Source organism: Harmonia axyridis, chromosome 3 (assembly GCF_914767665.1).
Source record: "Harmonia axyridis chromosome 3, icHarAxyr1.1, whole genome shotgun sequence".
Taxonomy (NCBI): domain Eukaryota; kingdom Metazoa; phylum Arthropoda; class Insecta; order Coleoptera; family Coccinellidae; genus Harmonia; species Harmonia axyridis.
In genome coordinates this window covers 56,022,660-56,043,071 of record NC_059503.1, presented here as the reverse complement: position 1 = coordinate 56,043,071, position 20,412 = coordinate 56,022,660, and the positions used below count along the sequence as shown (strand labels likewise).

The 20,412-nt window shown below is 36.4% G+C and overlaps 1 protein-coding gene across 2 annotated transcripts in view; it reads left to right on the top strand.

Moving 5' to 3' along the window:
- LOC123677201 (zinc finger protein rotund-like) overlaps nucleotides 1-20,412 on the top strand; it is a 295,742-nt gene that overhangs the window by 14,294 nt on the left and 261,036 nt on the right. For both annotated transcript variants that reach the window (XM_045613771.1, XM_045613772.1), the window contains exon 2: nucleotides 6,133-6,271. In XM_045613771.1, the coding sequence (XP_045469727.1) occupies nucleotides 6,133-6,271 (139 nt within the window). The remainder of the gene's footprint in view (nucleotides 1-6,132; nucleotides 6,272-20,412) is intronic.

Sequence of the window (20,412 nt, the reverse complement as noted above, 5' to 3'; positions counted from 1 at the left end):
TTGAATCACTAAGAAAATGATAATTGCGGTTATCAATGACAATGACGTATTTTCGAATAGAGGGCTTCTTCAAGCAGAATAAAATAGTTTGAAAAACTCTCCGATGGCTAATCAATGAACATTACAGAATTACGTGCTTCGTTCATATGTTTTGATGGAAAGATTGTAAATTGAAAAAAAAATTCAATCCATTCCATTTATATATTTATCTTAACTGAATGAAATCACGTGAAGAATACATTAATTAATTCAAATTCACGCAAGTATAGAATTATTATATCAAGACCAGGTGTTGTAGTGTTGTAGACATCCAACGAACCTTCAAAGTGTGGTAGCGATTCAAGTAGCGTGGATTAGGTGAATGAGTAGCACTCTGAGAAATAATAACTTCATCAGAACCATGACAAGACACATTGAATGTGCAACATAGCCTAGCGCTTCACCACTATATTAAACTCGAGAGATAGACAATCTCTCAACAGATTCAAAAGGAATTTTAATCATCGGCGTACAATAACTAGATAGTTCTAATGGAATATTCTCGATATTTCCAGGGAAACAACTTAGTGTTGAACTCTGAAGTGGTCAATATAAAATGTTCTTACAAGGATGTCAAGAACGAAAATTTGTTTTTGAATTGAACTAGGAAATTTCACCAGATGGTAGGAATTTTTAGAAATGATCAATGAAAATCTTAATCATCAAAAAATATTTTGAAAGATTTTCAGCAATCTGAATTGTCACATTAGTATAGTTCTCATTTATGTCTTCTATTGATGCGTATATTCGGAATAAAATATTTGAAAAGAGAAAACAGTCGGCTGGAACCATGTAAGACCAACTATACCTTTTCAACTTCAAATTGAGAATAATCATATTCAAATTGGGACGAAACACGTTCAAATTGGGAAAAAACACATTAAATTTGAAAATAATCAAATTCGAATTGGGATAACATATTTTTCCATGTGAATTAATTTTTTGTATCTGTTTAAAACATTCGATTATGTTATTTTGAAAACATTCTGGATCTTTTATTTTGATATCTATAGTGCATTTTTTCATATTAAACTTGGGTCTACATTCGTTCGCTACTCCCTTTTGAAGCACAAAGATGCGTGAATTTCATAGAAAAAATTAAATTGAATAGAACTAAATGTCGTCCCAATTGAATTCGATTATTCTCAAATTGAATTTGTTCATTCCTAATTTAATTTTTTTAGTCTTAATTTGAAGTTGAAAAGGTATAGTACGGTAAAGACTCAACCAACCTCATCGAACAGATTGGTTGAGTCTTTGATCAGAAAGAACCATAGAGTAATAAACATAGATAAAGAGAGTATACGCAATTTTTACATGTTCCGAACATGGTTAGATTACGTTGTCGGATTGTGATATATTTTCAAATCCACAATTTTTCTATATCTTTATGAATGTATATTGAATGAAATATATTTATTTGAGTGATTCCCGATTAAATATGCAAATTTGATTATTTGGAGTCCGATATTTTTCCTAATTGTCGAATTTATAATAAACAGAATAATTAGATATTATTTTCTGTATCTACCTGCTGAAATCCAAGGTTTGGCAACTTTTGCTCTCCTAGTGTCATCGGTTGTTTCACGTCGTTTGACGCGCTTGAAGGTTGTTTTCTGAATTTCTGATACCTATATTTAGGTATTTATTTCAAAATATTTTGAGTTCATATGGAACGATTCACTATGGGGAATAGGAAGGAGAACTCGCGAATTAAGTGAAATATCGTATCGTTTGATTGTTAATGTTGGGGACAAATTTGTCCACTGAAAATGACGTATGCTTTCTCTATCTATGTTTATTACTCTGACGAAAGAACCAAGCACCAGCCTAATGGAAAAATTGTTACCGGTTAATTTTTTTGAAATTTTCGTTTTTTGTAGAATATGACCTTCTAAACTAGAAAATCTATGGGTCCAACTCAGTCATATGTCCAGTTTCCGAAATGCAAAATGTCGAAGTTGGAAAATTTTATTTCTTTAAAATAAAATTCCTCGTAGGAAAACATCTCGAATGAAACACATAAGCTAATAATTTTCAGACTGGTTTTGAATAAAAATTATTGTCAGATACGAGGTGAGTCGAACATTATTCAAAATGAAATTCGTTTAGTTGATAATTCACCCTGTAATTGAAAAAGTCATCCGTGGAATTTTGCAATATTTTGTCATCACTATTAGTTCCACTTCACTATTATAATGTGAAAAAGTATTGGCTTTGCTATGACCAGTACTCTGTATGAATCATTGCATACATCTTTTTGACAACTTTTGTAATCACGGTCGCCTGTCTTGATATATTGCTCTATGTATCTCGAAAACTGGTCATAGCAAAGCCCATACTGTAAGAGAGTAAGAACAAAAAAATGGAAAATTCCACGGATGACTTCTTCAATTACAGGATGAATTATGAACTAAACGAATTTCATTTTGAAAATGTTTGACTCACCCTGTATCTAACAATAATTTTTAATTAAATCCAGTGTCCAATATTTATCTTATGTTATGGGTAAGCAATATTTTTCGCACAAATGTGTTTCATTCAAGATGTTTACCTACGAGAAATTCTACTTTAAAAAAAAAGGCCATTTCAGCTTCGACGCCCTGTATCTCGAAACTACATAGTCTAAAGATTGAGTTGAACCCATAGATTTTCTTGTTCAGGAGGTCATATTCTACAACAAACAAAAATAAAAAGAAAAATTAACCGGTGACAATTTTTGCATTAGGTAGCTGCCTGGTCCTTTGACTTGTGAGAATTTATCTGAAGTGAAGATGAAAGACAAAAAAGCCATAAATGTGGAAAGAACGATGCTTTATCACAAGTAGACCTAATCAAAAGTGTCGAAAAAAATAAACAAGTGAATAAGTATTTTTGGGATATCAATGAGTAAACAAAAAATCATTACCATTTTTGAGCAACCCTGATATTTTATTGTCGCATCGCTCAGAGCCGCAGGATAGTTGAAAACAATGATCACCGGCGTGATAAAACAATTAACTTCTCATTATACGGTGGGCTACAGATTTATCCATTAATTTCTTGTGGGATTCTCTTGTTTTCGGTGCAGAAATATCTGACCACATAATGTGAAATTAATTAAGTTCTCCGTTTCTCAGAAGACGCTTCTGAATTATATGTTTATAGGGAGTTGGAACAGGATGGGATATAATATTTGTGTATGTATACCTAGGTGTGAATTTACAGTAGCTTACTGGAATGTCAGCAAGTTATTATATTTTTGATGACGAAATTGAAAAAATAATGAAACACTCAGTCCTTATTTTAAACAATGAAAATTGGACAATAATGTTTTCGAGTGTATTATTTTTTATTCATAATGCATTTCTACAAAATACCCCAGATGTATCTCAGATGTTGTAGTGAGAATCATATATCTACATGGTACTAAAAATTTTGAGACCTATAGTCATCAAAAAGTGAGACTTCTTTTCGCATTTTTTGAGGAAAGGGCATTAGTAAATAATAAATTGAAGGAAAAATGTATGTGACATGTTTAATTTATTATATCCTGATAACAGCATATCTTTATTCCTAAAAATAAAAATAACGTATAGGTACCTACCTACATCGTTTAAAACAAATGAATTTTCCTCGAAATTTTCGTTTCAAGATACGAGTAATATGAATCAAATCCATAGGTACCTTCATATTTATGCGCCTTCTTTTGAAGAAAAAATCGCATCAATCTCGAATATTGACCCAGGAATGATCTCAAGCGATCGATGAAGAATTTGAGGTCAAAATCAATTCTCTTCGTCTATATGACTGGCCGTTAGCCAGTGTGAACGTTAACTCTTGATGGGAATGCTTAAGGCAAGTTCAGGGTTCAACTATCTCGATTTGTTAATGGGCAAAATCTGTTTTATGTTTTCGGAGGTGTACCATTTTGTGTTCTCAATTATCGAAAAAATATCTATCCGATCGAAATGAAATTCAAAATCAGTTGAAAAATATAGCAAAACAAGTGTTCATTCAATATTTTCGAGTCATGGGTAGATTGAACAATTTCCTTTTGATTTCAATTCCTCAGATTTTTTCACATTCCACAGGTGTGGGATGACTGTCAAGTTATCCAACATAAGGACTCTGTGCTTACTTGGAGGGGGCGAAACACCTCAGCATTTTCGGTCTTTTTCCTGTTTTCTGCTCATAACTTCTACAGATAACGGTTTACGACCAAAATATTCATTATCAAAGTTTTAGGTGCAGCATTAAATTTACAGTATGAACTTAGTTGGTCAGGTTGAGGGCTGTTTTCGCATGGTGTGCCCCCGCAGTGCTTGCATAGTGCGAAACACAAGACAAGTCTTTTTAGAGCTGCTAGATCTTCTCTCCAACGTCAACAATGTGAGCTGGAGCTACCTCGGGATTCTTGAAAATCTTCAACATTGCGGAGAGGCCTGGATTCTTCTAATACATCTGTATTACCTTCTATTTCCCAATACCAATAGCATGCAGGAATAGTATGTCCTGCGGACCGTGTTTGAAAGAGTTGAAAAAATAAAGGACGCTTGGGGTATTACCATTTTTCGTTTTCTGGAAGTAGACTTTTTCTTTGAATTCCCCAATGCATTCAGCAACACTAGAAGATTAGTATCTTTCATGTGATGACTACACTCTCGTACTCTTCGGAAACTCAAACAGTATCAGTCTATACGATCAGAACAGCTTATTCTATTGCCTACTTGACTTGGATACCCTTGATTTCCAGTTCACCCTTCAGCATCGTTATGAAATTCATCTTGTTTGTGCCGTTGAAGAGATATTTTGCCTGCATAATGGTGTTGACCGAGGTTGCCTTGGGAAACACAAACTTAGCAAGGACCGCCGATAACGTTCTACTACCTTGGTGTTTGGTAGCTTATCTCACTAGTATTACCATCAAAAACCACTATGGCGTTGCTCCCAAAGTGTATTTCGAACCTTCCACGTAGTTTTGGTAGACTATCTGGAATGTTGCTCCGTTTGACTCCACCAAGCTATTTTGAGAAAATTCCTCTAATTTTGATTGGCTGTATCCCGGTTAATATAAAAGCCCTAAAATGTTGAGGTTCCTCGGCCCTCCTCAAGTTAGCACAGGGTCCTCGTGTTGGATAACTTGACAGTCATTCCACAACATCCCCGAACAACCTATAGAAGTTTCATCAAGTTCGGAATTTTTTCCAGTGTACCCCATTTTTTTTGCTCTGTCTACTGGACTACTTTGTTTTTCAGGGGAATATTATCAAAAATCGAAATTGAGTCGCCACTGTTTTTGTGTGACTTATACCTTCTTACCGAATCTCGACAAAACTGATTGATAACCACCACAATGCGGGCCACTTTGACGCAATCAGAGAAGGCGTTGTGATAAAAGACACTTCATTAACACCGTCGAGGCGGTAGCATTTCCGCATAAAAAGTCTAACAAATAGCCTCTCTTTCCGCGCCCGCCGTTCTGGTTCCTACTGTGTTATTATAGTCATGCAAACCTAATTATGCCGGCCATGCAATTATACAGATTCGCGTCTTGAACGTGTAAAATTCCTTTATTGTATCGACTAGTGGGTATACTAGGACTATGAGAAGTCTTTGTTGTTTTTTAAATTTGTTTACCGGACGTTTTGTCAAATATGTGGGCTTCTTCAGAGGCTGAAATTTACATACATTCCATTTGAATGCCTTATACTGTCATATATAATACAATCACAACATATAAACTCATTACAAATTCACAATATTGAGGCTAAAGTTACTAGGTTAAGTTAAGTTAGGTTCGCCCAATATATGGGCTTCTTCACAATGACTGGAAATATCGTACAAAGACTTTCAAATTTGGCGCAGCAAATTGCACTATTTGTGCTGGAGCACTGGAAATGTCATCAATCCTGATATGATTCCGGTGGACTTTGTTCTCTCCTTCCAAAACTAAAATTACTCACTACCTAGGCATTCATATTTTGTTAACCAATTCTCTATACTTTTTGAAATCGAACTAGGTAGAAGCTTATAAAACTCCCACTTCTGTTCTGGATCTTCCATTGACCATTGACCAATATCGCACTGAACTTTTTTTTTCTCTTGTTGCAGGATGAATATGTACCCTTGGTATCGGGATTCCGTGGGTGGAAATCTGGGCCAATTATGCGGTCCTATGGCCACTACCATCAAGACTGAGAATGGTTATAGCGACTGTATGTTAGCACTGGATTATGCTACCCAAGGAAAGGTGAGTGATGATGAAAAATGTTGAGGAATGCCTTAGGAATTGTTCCTTAGTTTTGGGAATGATATCAATATTATCAGATTTCTTTGACGGTGCATATTTGTGAAACTCGAATACTGCGTTAGGTTTTTTTTCAGATGAAAGTGAAAGGATTCCTTGGGTATTAATATTCGTAGTATGGTTCATTATTAGCTTTGCAGCTCAAAGATATGTACATATATCGTGTGATTGATCAAATCTCAGAACATCTATTGTAATTTTGAGTTTCAGTTTTTAATTATTGTTTTATTCATTTTCTTAATCGATTCTTATTTCATTGCTTTTGACCCATATACGCAGCAAGTCCAGAAAGTGAGAGTATTTGAATTTGCTACTGGAAACGAAGTTCTCAACAGAATTATTGAATGGAATGATTTTCCTCTCAGCTTTTTTTACATCAGAATATCTTCTCTTTTGTTAGTTATCAGTGAGACTGTTTCAAAATAATTAATAATTATTTTGACGAACGATTTTCAGCTCAATTTTTAAGAAACTCAAGAACTGCAGAAACTCATCTCCCTTTTGGATACGACATTAAAAAAGAAATTTTGAAAACAAAACATTTTCTTAACTTTGTAGCCCTTAAGCCACGAATTTGTGACTAAAGCTAAGGAACAGGGCTCTATCGGTTTTTAGTCGGTTCTCTACCTAAAGTAGATTGCAACTCGACTCAAGATCACCAATCACCATGAACATTTAACTTGTCAATTTTTCCATTCAGAATTATAGTAGAGCCTCTGAGTAATAAACATAGATAGAGGGAGCATACGAATATGTCATTTTCAGTAAGCAAATTTTGTCCCCAACATGAACTATCAAATTTGACATGAAGCGCGGAAATGAAAACAAATCATTGATATGATCTCTCACTTAATTAGCGAGTTTCTCCACAAAAAACGCACTTATGTCTCAAGTCAATCAATGTTTCATATTTACTCAAATTATATTGAAATAAATACCTGAATATATCAGAAATTCAGAAAACAAACTTCAAACGCGCCAAACGAATTGAAACAACCGATGACACTAGGAGAGCAAAAGTTGCCAAACCTAAGATTTCAAAAGGTAGATACAGAAAATAATAAATATTCTGCTTGTTATAAACTCGGCGATTAGAAAAAATATCGCATTCCAAATATTCAAATTTGCATATTTAATCGGGAATCGCTCAAATAAATAGATTTCATTCAATATAACATATACAGGGTGTTTCCTAAACATGCGGCAAAAATTCAGGGGGTTGTTCCTTGGACTATTTTAAGCATGTTTTGTCCTTGGATGATTTTTGAAAAACCTCTTTGTTTCGAAGATACAGGGCGAACAACATTTTTCATATTTTTAAAATTAATAATAGTTTAAATAAAAATGCGTACCGCACTGTGTTTACTAAGTAGGTACAATTTATTTTTAAATTTGTTTAACAACATTCCAATTACTAAAAACGGCCAGTTTTTTGACTATGGGGCCATCTAAAATCATTAGTTTATACCACTCCAGTAGAAAATGTGGAAGACTTGCGAAATCAGATCATTGCTGGGTGTAACTTAATAAGAAATGATCCTGGTGTTTTTGAAAGGGTTCGGCAGTCAATGAGGAGAAGATTGGATGATGCTTGTATGCTGGCTAGAGGTGGTCATTTTCAACAGTTTTTGTAGGTTGAGTTGAATTTTCATGTAATTTTTCATAATAAAATGTTATTATCTGAAATTTTGTTTCCCCTATATCTTCGAAACAAATAGGTTTTTCAAAAATCATCAAGGGACAAAATATTCTTAGAATAGTCCAAGGAACAATCCCCTGAATTTTTGCCGCATGTTTAGGAAACACCCTGTATATTCATAAGGATATAGTACCTAAAATTGCGGATTTGAGAACATATCACAATCCGACAACGTAATCGAACCATGTTGGGTTCATGAAAATTTTTGCGTATACTTCCTCTATCTATGTTTATAACTCTACGATTGGAGCTAAGGAACTTAAAAGCTAAGCTAGCTTTTATCGCTACTATCTACTTTGATAGAGTCTTCTGATCAGCTAAACTCATTAAGGGAATGAAGGTCTAAAAAAAACAATTTGGAAGAAACCGGTAATCATTTTTCATACATTCAGGTGCCTATTTCCTTTCTATTTCTTTCTTCGCCCTCCATGTTGAGGATGCTGGATGTTTAACAATTCTGCAACTCTGCAGTGAGGAGAAATAAAACATTTCAAATATATTTAATAATTTATGTTATACTGAAATTCATATCTTTTGATTCGAATGCTTCTTTTTAGACTCACTTTCGTAGAACTTCATTTAAAAACCAAGAAGGCGATACCCATCGTACCAAATGGAATATTGAGCTATACCTATACGCTATAAAAAGACTAGAAAAAGCCGATGAATTGATACCGCGCGAAATTCACATCTTTTTCTTTCTGCCGAGAAGAAGCAAGCCCAGAACATCTGTCCGAGATCCATACATGGAGTTGTCGACATTCTCGCTTTAAATATACCATAGTCACGCCATAGTTTTCCTTCTGGACATCTAGATTGAAAATATCCTCTCGCCGTCATTTGTTGTAAATTAGAGCGCCCTTTACGGCGCGTAATGAACCGACAACGCCTGACATTCCTCTCATCCTCCTCGAAACAAATGAAGATCGACCGCGTCGTTGACGGTGTCCGACATAATCGCGTCGGCCCCGGACAAAAGCGCATCAAGTGACTCGAACTATTCGACAATGACACTTTAAACGTCACAAGATGGCCGTCTCACGGAGATGCCGCGGTATTTCGTCGGGGGCAATTGCGACACGACTAAGTCCGAAACGGGGAAAAAAGAAGAGTTAGGCGGATGCCTTCTGTGGTCCGCGGATGGTCATAGAATTCGCGGGGAACGCGCGTGAATTTGTACGTTTCGAGTTTTATGCGTCCTAATGAACGTCGGTAACGGGTCGGGAATGTCGGAGGATTCGCGGATTGTCATGCGCGGACGGGTGCAGGCCGGCCTTAACGAGCTTTTAGACGGTCTTTGGCTTTTGTTCGTTTTTTTTTTAGGTACTTTCGCATTTTTCGGGTCCGGTGTCGTTATTCGGGTCTGCTGATTGCCGAAACTTTGCTAGAATTACTTTTCCGAAAATGTTCGTAATACATACATTAATTTTGATGTTTAAAACACCGAGTATATTTTAGGAGAAGTCAATGGATGTTTTTCATTGTGAAGGGGAAGGTATGCCATCATATAAATGGTCGCTACGGCTAGATATTCACGCCATGACTTGATATTCAAGCTACTTGACTTGAACTTGACTTGAATTCAACTCAAGTCAAGTATTTATTTATTGAGTACTTGACTCAACATCGAAAAACTACTACTAAAGTCAAGGTTTTATTTATTGAGTCCTACTTGACTTAACCGTGAAAAATTACTACTTGACTTAAACTTGTGTTGATTTCAAGTCAAGTAGCTTGAATAGTCAAGCCGTGAATCCCTAGCAACGGCTACGGTTGCAGCGCCCTATTCCTGCCATGAAATTTTTCTTGACCAATTCACACATTTGAGGCTGCATATCATCGATAACTTTCCACCTTTGAGGATTCTGAAGCATTGGCATAGACCTTATCGATCACGTAGCCTCAAAGAAAAAAGTCTATAAAAGTGTTAAATCACCAGATCTCAATTGTGATCGCATCTTCGAGAACAATCACGGCCAGAAAACTTTTCTTGCAAAATTGCGTTTATTTCGTTGCTTGTTTGGCACGTAGCGCAGTTTTATTGAGGAAAATTAATGTCGTTCACATCAATATCTTTTTTTCTTTTTTCTCTTAGTTACCCGAGTTAGGGGATTAAAAGTGTCAGTTGAGATACCCGCTAGGCGATGATTCCACTATTTATAGATTTACTTGGAATTTACTCAATTACATACTGATAATAAAATCATTGTACCTACATTAATGAATATACAGGGTGTGGCGTAATTAATGGATTATCCTGTACTGGCGAATAGGGGAGGTTATGGCCGACCAAAAAATGTAAAGTTTTGTTCAGTAAAAATATCATAGTTTTCGAGATATCGGACAATTTCATTTTTTTCTAAAAAGTGCAAACACTATCCTACTTTTTTTTTCTAAATTAAGCACGATGGTAGGAATTTGGTAGTTTATCTCATAGTACAGCTATCTGAGAGTAAAATAAAAAACAATGCCCAAAGAAATAACAAGATTTGTGATCACAGCATTGAAATTACTGAATAAAGGTGCACTTTAAAAAAAAATGAAATTGTCCGATATTTCGAAAACTATGATATTTTTACTGAACATAACTTTACATTTTCTGGTCGGCCATGACCTCCCCTATTCGCCAGTACAGGATTATCCATTAATTACGCCACACCCTGTATAATACCTAATTTTAGAACTCTCATAAATGAATATATGTACTGAATGAAACCCACATTGACATGACATGAATATACAAAAAATTGATAGATAAGTTGATGTATCTAAAAAAGTAGAGCTTATAGAGAAAAACGAATTGCATGTTCAGATTTAGCCTCCCAAATATAGTTCTAAAATCTCAGGCATCAAAAAAAAATTATGGTTTTTTTTTGGTAAAAAAAAATTATCTTTTTAAAATATATTGAGAATAATAGGTTTTTTTTGCATTTGAAATTACAACTGGAAATTTTATGAAACGGATAATGCCAGTAAATGGTCATTAATTTCAATTTCGATAATGGTTCCATATGGGAGCGATAGCACAAAAAGTTTGTAAGTTATGATTATTTTATGAAAATGGGTAATTTCCAATTTTCGCTGGTAACACGAAAATGAATGGGAATATCGACATGTAGTTTTGAATTTCTTTGATTTCTGTAAGGATGAGTATGTGTCATACATTTTTTTCAATATAGTAGTTCCGGAGATCCTATCATTTTAAGTACATCGAATTTGGACAAACCTAGGTATATCTTCAAGTTGGGCATTTGTAGGAATATAACTCCGGATTTGTATACAAGAATCTACGAAATTTCAGGTTTTCACCAACATATTTCAGCAGTTTCAAGTTACTATATCGATTGTTCCATTGAAAGAACCAACCCACACCTCCATATAATATCTCAAAATGGAGCACAAAATTGATTATTTGACTTGAATCGCATTATGTATATCATTTCTTGCCAGATTTGCATTTCGTATTGAAAGAAAGAAAGTGAAGGGAATTTGTTATGGTTAATTCTCTTATAAAAAAGTGTTTAGTGACCTGAACCAATTTAAAAAATATTAAATGTTACAAAATGGCGAATGCGTGCAGATTTCTTCAAGTTAATTATTTTAAGAAGTTTTCATTGTGACGTTTTACTATGACGGGAGCCTTCGCGAATGTGAGTATACAGATGCATAAAGGAAAAGACAACCTTGTTTTTTTACGTGCGCAAAATCGGCAATAGACACAAACATCAATGACATCAACGAGGTTCAGCAACGCATCAATAGAAATTATTATTTATTTATTTCCTAGTGCGAATCAATTTTGGTGGAAAAAATAGTAGGCTTGTTTTTGGATGTCCTGATACATTCCTGATGACGCTCAACCGTATTTCCCGCCTTCAGTGATCGATGATGGAAAACTCGATTTCCACCGTCCATTTGCACCCGTCGAGCCCGCCGTTGAAAAAATAATGGATAAATTAGATGTTTGACTTCGACGGCGCACGTAAAGGAGGACATTACCGTAACCGATATGTTTAACTTTTTTTTTTCTCAGTCGGCGGCGATTATTACGGATTACCGGCATATATATATGGCTCGCGTCGCAACCACGCGTGCCGTAATGTGTGTTTGCATTTTAATTTTCCACGATAAATCATCTTACACGGACCGCCTTTCTTCCTATCCAAGGACGTTTCCGCGTTGTTTGTCGACTCAATTTTTCGTTTCGTTCGCGCGTATTGGGAAGTAATTACTGCGTTCGTTGGTATAGGGGGCGATCGAAAAGTACGAAGTGTTCTTTCGCTTTGTAACTGAACGACCTGCCGCCATCTCTCGGTCCGGCATCATGTTCGATTCATAAAATTCACAAGACATACACATGTTAATCAGTCAATCAATTCGTCTCGCTAAAGATTTCACCGGCGTGAACTTGGCAGCCTCTTTTCGGCAGCCGAATTCATTCCAGCAGCCAAACGACCAGTGGCGTCGTTAGAAATTAAAACTAACGAATCGATCTGTTTTTGGGGTGCAACGCAAGAATTTGACTTTTGAATACACTTGAACCATTTCAGTCAAGTATTTATGACATTTCGATGCACAAAATAATATTATAGATGAACGTGAATCATGCTAATCAATGAAACGACGAGGTACATACAAGTGTTTTCACGAATGAAACATTGAAAAATGTTTAGCCGAGTTGATATTTGAAATACTTTCCCTTCAATAGCCAGAGAATAACATATCGGAAGCACATTGATTTGCAGGCCATCTAAGGGGTAGTTTATACCTGTGAATTTTTCGAAATTTCTACGAATTTCAATGTTTCATTCGTGAAAATACTTGTATGCACCTCGTCGTTTCATTGATCAGCATGATTCACGTTCATCTATAATATTATTTTGTGCATTGAAATGTCATAAATACTTGACTGAAGTGGTTCAAGTGTACTCAAAAGTCGAATTCTTGCGTTGCGCCCCAAAAACAGATCGATTCGTTAGTTTTAATTTCTAACGACGCCACTGGTCGTTTGGCTGCTGGAATGAATTCGGCTGCCGAAAAGAGGCTGCCAAGTTCACGCCGGTAAAGATTTCATTAACTACTGAATTGTATCGGAAATAATAGTTCTATCCTTTCAACCTTTATTCGTGATATTAAAAATTAAGCATCATTTTCAGCATTGAAGAGCCCCACTAAAAACTTTCAGGTGAGAACTTATAAACAATTTTGTTAGCGCGCGACAAAGATGAACACTATCAAAGAGAAAATATGCATTACTATACAGTTTTCCTTCGATAAAGGCGAAAATGTGAGCCAGGCAGGCTGAAAATGTACATGAGTAGGTTTATGGCCCTGATACTGCAACAGCCAATCGCGGACAATTTTGGTTTCGTCATATGCACCACGTACTGGAACGTAAACTGTCGAGATTGTTATTAAATCATTGGCACTGTCGAGTCCGACCGTCATGGAAACACTGTTTCGAATGCCCAAGAACTAAAGATTGCACAAAAAACCGTTTGGCACCATTCGCATAAGGTTGGTCTTAAGAATCACAACAAAATCGACCCATTTTTGAATCGGTTGGTGACTGCTGATGAAAAGTGGATCACTTATACGACAACGTCAAGCGAAAACGGTCGTGGTCGAAACGTGGTGAGACGGCAGAGACAATATTCAAGCTAGGATTGACCGCCAGGAAGGTTTTGCTGTGTTTGGTGGTATTGGTAGGAAATTATGTATCTACTCTGAGCTGCTTCCTTATGGCACAACTATTTACTTGGAACATCAACAATTGGATCGAATTGAAGGAAGCAATCGCTCAGAAGCAGCCATCTTTGGCCAATAGTGGAGGAATTGAGTGCCATCGGGACAACGCCAAGCCACTCACATCGATAGTGACTAGACAGAACGAGAGACAGAAGCTCCGGGAGCTTTGTTGCGAGGTTCTTATGCATCCACCTCATAGTCCGGACCTGGCACCAAGTGATTACCATCTGTTTTTGTCCATTCCGAACAATTTTGCTGGTGAAAAATTCGCTTCACCAAAGGCTTGTGGAAATCGACTGTCTCAATCGTTTGAAGGAAACAATAGCCCAGAAAAAGCCAGCTTTTACCATTAGAATAGGAATTGGGTTTCATCAGGACAATTCAAGAAATAAGGATAAAATCAAGAATTGCGTTTCCAACTGTTTGGCCTCCCACCTTATTCTCTAGATCTAGCCCCCAGTGATAACTGGATATTTGCAGACCTCGAAAAAATGCTGCTTCTTCTTCTTTGCGTGCTAAACACTTGCTAATTTATTGGAAAAATAACGGATTTCTTTTCACTACACCTAATATTATTCCGGGAAAAAGGAAGATCTGTCAATAATCTAAATACCACCACAATATCGGCAATATAAGAAGATCCTAGCACAGCAAAATCTATAAAAATCGCGAGATCCGTTTCAACTGAGACGTTCCATACTTGAAACTCATTCTGAAGGTATAAACGTTTAGGTATCCGTAAGTGGAGGACCATAACGTCCTTCCAAGTGGAAAACGGTTATTGTCTCGATCGATCATCGTCTCTCCTACGACTCACCTGTTATGGACCCCGGCGATCTCGGCCCCGACGACGACGGACAGGTCATACCGGTCACGAGACATCTCGGAACTGTCAACGGACGTCAAATGTCCGGCCAATGGCCGCCGCGGAGCCGAATACGTGTCCGGACCACGCCCTCCGGTTCGAAACCGCGAAACAATCGCGTGTTTTAATTGTCGTCGTTGTTCGATTGTTTTGTTTTCGTGCGGTCATGTTGGCAACGCTTGTCGCCGGTGTCACGTACAAGAACGGGCCCTGCTGCTGCGGGTTTCACGACCGGTCCTGATGCTACGCGGTGACGTTCGGATCGTTGGTTCTTTGTTTCCGAGAAGTTGACACGAGGATCGACAAGAGGAAGAGAATCGCCTTGTGGCTGACTCTTCGAAAATTTTCTTATTGCGAGTGCTTATTCACGCGAATAATGATAATAGTGTCTTCGTTTGTGAAAAAAATTATACACAACATAGGGGCGAAGTCTAGATCAAGCTACTCCTCTTAACACCTCAAATAATAAAATGAAGGAAAAAAAAATAGAAACAAGAACCAATAAACATGAAACAGCAAAGTGTGGAGTAATCTTAAACAATTTATCTGTTCCCTCAAAATTTGTCTCAATGAGCTCAGAGAGTGCACCCTACATACAATTAAATAAACATTACGTACCTTCACTGCATTATGAGTGAAGAAGCGCTAAAACAGCCGAATCTAGGATAACATAATCGTTTTTCCATGCCTAATGAAAAAACATTACTTTTCCCCCAAATAGAGAGGAATTTAAAAACTCAAAATTCTCTATGCTGTCATCATCGTTTGATGCACAAACAGAGCCGTATCTAGGTACTATTGCGCCTGTGGCAATATAGTAGACAGCGCCCCCATTTTCTAAGATTTTTTTTCATCGATAATATTTTCATATAGTACTTTTTTTCTCATAATTTAAGTCATATATTTTCTTTCAAGCTTTAAAATAATACACAATACACAAAAAATTCAGGGAGCGATTTCTCGTCAGAAAATAGGGTGGATCTTTCATATAAACTTTTTTATTTGAGCCTCCCCCTAAATATGGCGTCCGAAAAGTAGTTTTTCATTTGTGAAAAGTTTATAATTGGTTTTTTTTGTCACAATTATTTGATATTGGTACTAATGAAAATTTCAATAAAAATATCGTTCCGACATGCAACCCTTGGAAAAATTTGAGATCGAAAATAAATCCAACCTACACAAATCAGGCGTATTTTATCTGTTGAAATTTCCTTTTCTCGAAAACTGTGAATTTTTGCAAAAAATTACAAGAGACCTTATTTGTTAAGAATGGGTCAGTCTATCCAAAATTAATTATTGCTTATTATAAAAAATGAATAAAAAAAGTTATTCCGAAAAAACTTTGAGGGGTGGCTTTTTCTACCCTTTGGAATCATAGAGGAATACCACCAACAATTTTTTTGAGTTCCTTTTCGCCCTCTTATAATGTCAGCTGAATAACATTTTTATGAATTTTTTGGTTTTCAAAAAAAAAAATTGAAAACTACTTTTCGGGCGACGTCTTTAGGGAGCGGTAACTAAGCGGAAAGGGCCCCAAAAAAAAAGAAGTTTATATGAAAGATCCCCCTTTTTTGTGAGAAGAAATCACCCCTATTTTTTTCGCAACTTTTCATTAACACCGTGTATATATTTACTTATTTTTATTGAAAACATTGAAATACAAGTTTTATATACATATAAAGTTATAAAATTGTATCTTGTATGAAAGAAAAAGAAACCGCACTTCACACAAAAATAGATGGTACCGTTTGTCGAAGAAATGCCGGCAAGCATGATGATGAAGCGCAAAAAACTTGCGAAAATAGGGGTAAGCGTACTGTACATGCCTATATGCGACCGTAATATTTATGATCTGAATGCGGCACCTTTGAACATGCCGACGCCCGACAGAAATATTTATGACTAGATTACAGCACGCTCTGCACGCTTGAAAATAGCCATATTCATATTATTTCTCACCTTAAAGTTTTGTTGGTCTTGTAATTATTTTAAGCCTAGTACGCAAATTCTAGGCTAGCAATATTTTAAATATTTGCACATTCCTCGGCATCACTCGTTGCGAGGTATTAAATACATGAAAACCGAGTTTGTGATCTTTCGAGTTAAATCGCCTGGTGCTCCAATATTTTTTTCTTTTGATATTTTTGGGCGCCCCTGTAGACCTTGCGCCCGTGGCAAGTGCCACCTTTGCCACGCCCTAGATACGGCACTGTGCACAAAGTTGACAGTGCCACTCAGAAATAGCGTGCAATCTTATTAATATTATGCCAATAGCTATTTGGATAATGGTTGAGTAACTGCTAACTTGATACCTAGTTTGTCAGAGTTACCTCCTAGAAAAACTAGAAGAGCGAAAAATGTTTTTCTTTCAGGACAATTTCTCGTAGGGATTCTGCACTTCAGCTTGACTTGATTTCAAGTCAAGTCAAGGAGTAGTTTTTCAATCTCAAGTCAAGTATTTATTTATCAAGTACCTACTTGAATCATATCAAGCTACTTTTTTTAGCGGTTTTATTGTTTAGTTGTCACATCATTTAAAAAATATGACATCAGAAGAAACCTTGCAAAAAGCACTTCTATTTATAAAACTTATTGTATGAAAGAACCGAGAATATCATGTTTTTTGAAATAGAAACATAAATTAAATCACTACAACACCATAACAAAATGAAAAATAATAAAAAAAAATGAAGTTTATTAATATTGAGAAACCTCCAGGCTTCGTTTGATTTCATAATTTTCCATCCAGGATCTAAAACACATCAGGCATCTCATAGATTTGTCGCCTAACCTATTGCGGGTTGTTGTAACTGTAAGAGCAGCTCTGGAAAATTGTCTTTCAACAGGAGCTGAAGATGCTGACGTTAATAAAAAATCCTTGGCTTTTTTGACCAAGTTTGGAAAGATATTTCTGAAACTACCAAAATTTAGCAATAGATTTCATAGAAATGTGAGAAAACTACTAATAAAGTCACACTGGCTCATGCTTCAGTCTCTTGGCGTTCGAGGGATCCCCTTATTTGGTGTAAGCGCACACGAGATTGCAGAAATATATGCCTTGCTACGCGTGCATATCAAGCTCAAGTAATATCAAGTAGCTTGATATCCAGTCAAGCAATAAATATCTGAAATCAAGTCGAGTCAAGTTCAAGAATGTAATTTTTCACGAGCTTGATTTTCAAGTCAAGTAGTAGTTGGTAAAAATGTCAAGCTACTTGGCTTGATGAATCCCTAATTTCTCGACAATCATTGGAATGGGTTTCATTGATTTTTGAGAAAGTGGCTCTGCTACTTTTATAGGGATTATAATCTTCGTTCAATATTTTCATTCATTGTAAGAATCGCAAAATATTTTCGAGTTGACCCGACCCAGAATACCACAGTAAATAAATTCAATGACAAATGGTTCTCCGCGTGAGAATAGAGAACAGTCGATCAATTTATGGTATACTTTTGTCTTCATCACTTCCTATAAGTTTCAATTAGATTCTCTGCCGATTTTGACGATATCTAGAATGAATGAAATTAAGATGCCGGGGGAAGCACAACAAACTACGATCGTCGCTGCAGATGAGGAGAGGCGACGTCGAAACGTTGCGGCCAAAAAAAGTCCCTTTTCTCCCAGTCGAGGCTGTCGGGGACAAGAAGACGCTACCGACGCCGATTCATTTGTCACGGCATCGGGACTGTCACTTGCCGTCTCTAGGTCCACACGCGTCCCCCTCGTCCCAAGAAGGCTGCGAGGGATTGTCTCGGATATTTCATGTTTGCGGGTTCCGGATAGATTGTGATGCTTTCTGGGGCGATTAGGATCGGTTTGTTTCCAAGATTGATGGCTGCGAACAGCGGCAAAAATATATTCCGTTAGCGTTACTAGATTAGTAAAAATATCCATCTCTTTTGGGATTTATTTACTCCCGATGTTGAATTAGATCCATAGACTTGCATTCTTATTCGTAATTTCACCATATAATAAATGTACTACTCCACAAGAAAGGAAGTTCAGAGATTTTGAGATTGTTTCAAAAGTTTCCATTTTTTTTCAGCAAAGTTTTGAATATGAGAAATCCAAATGTTTACTCACTTATCTAAATCATTTTTTTGCTCATTCCTTCATGAATTCAACAGTTTCAGTTGAAAATCATTTTTTAGTTTTTCTAGTACAAAAGGTTTACTCAAACAATTGAAAAAATGAAGTTAAGTAAAGAGTATGGCCTCTTCAAGGTTTTTGTCTACTCTAATGACCAAGCATCCAAGCAAACCAAAACCCAAGGTTATTGAGAATAGAAGAGAATGGGATAATCGGTCTGTTCGTGATGATCCAGACTTCTCCATTCGGAATCGTGTAAATGCTTTGAATGTGCACAGATCATCGCTTCGCCATATTTTGCACAGATATCTGAAGCTGTACTCCTGAAAAATTCAATCGGTGAAAGAATTGAAACTGCAAGATCCTATTCAGAGGTTCGAATTCGCAAACCAAGCAATTAGGCGCTTACAAACGTTTACCATCATCTTGTTTTCGGATGAAGCTCATTTTCACCTTAATGAGCACGTAAATGAGCAAAACTATCGCTACTGGAGTGCGACCAATCCGAAATGCAAGCATCAGAATGGTTATCTTATGGGCTGCAATGTCATCATGAAGATTCATCGGCCCTTACTTTTTTGAAGATGAAAGGGGGCGTGCACTTATTGCGAATTCACAGCGTTATGTGAGTATGTTTGATATGTTTTTATTGCTCGAACTGCAGAACTTTCCTAGTTCTAACCGAAGAAGATGGTTTCAGCAGGATGGAACAACAACCTCCAATGTGTCTGATGTTCGTAAAATTTTTCCAGACAATTAATCTACAGGAGAGGTGACATTCATTGGACTTTTACCTGTGGGGGTTTCTTGAATCAAAGTTTACGACATTCGCAATGAAATGGGGATCATCACGGAGCATACCTATCAAGCCAATCAGGAATTCAAGTGTTAGATTAAACAAGTTTCGTGAACGTGAGGGTTGATATTTAGACGACATTATTTTTTAGAAATTGTGTATTATCTACATATAAACTTTTTTTTTAGATACCTTGTATAATAATTGATACACCTGTTTAGATTCACATCAAAATTTGATGGCTTCTAGGGTTGTAGAATGAATTGGAAAGATAGAGACATAGAACAAGTAGATACATTTCACTGATAGATCTATAGATATGGTACGTCACTTGAAGTTATAGATTCACAGAGGTTATGGAACAAAAATATGATAGCCTCAGAGAATCAGCAAAAAGTTGGACCAATTTGTGATACAATCGAGAAAAGTATATATTGAAGATAGCAGACATTTTCGCGCCTTGTAATTATTCAATATAGTTTCATTGTGCTTTTATTGGCTCTATATTTTTATAAATTATCAAACATGCATAGATATCATAATTACCCATACATTTTGAAAGCCGTTTCAATCTGAAGGTTAGACTGAACAAGACAACCCTAGAAACCTGCGCCTCGATATATCTTTTCTGATGTAACATCGCTGGTTAGCTTCGTGAGCTAGAGGGATACTCCGTATATCGTTCGTTCATTCCTCATTGTGGACTCCCTTCCTGACCGGATGCAGACACAGTGACGTCGTCGTATGTAGTGGCAGGCAAACGTATAAAAAAATATATATCGCTACGTTCCAGACTGACACGGTCAGTGGGAATGGGGTTGGGGGATATTCCACTTCCTCCTGAAAGGATGAAACTAAAGGGTCGTATTTTTCCATATTTTTTGGT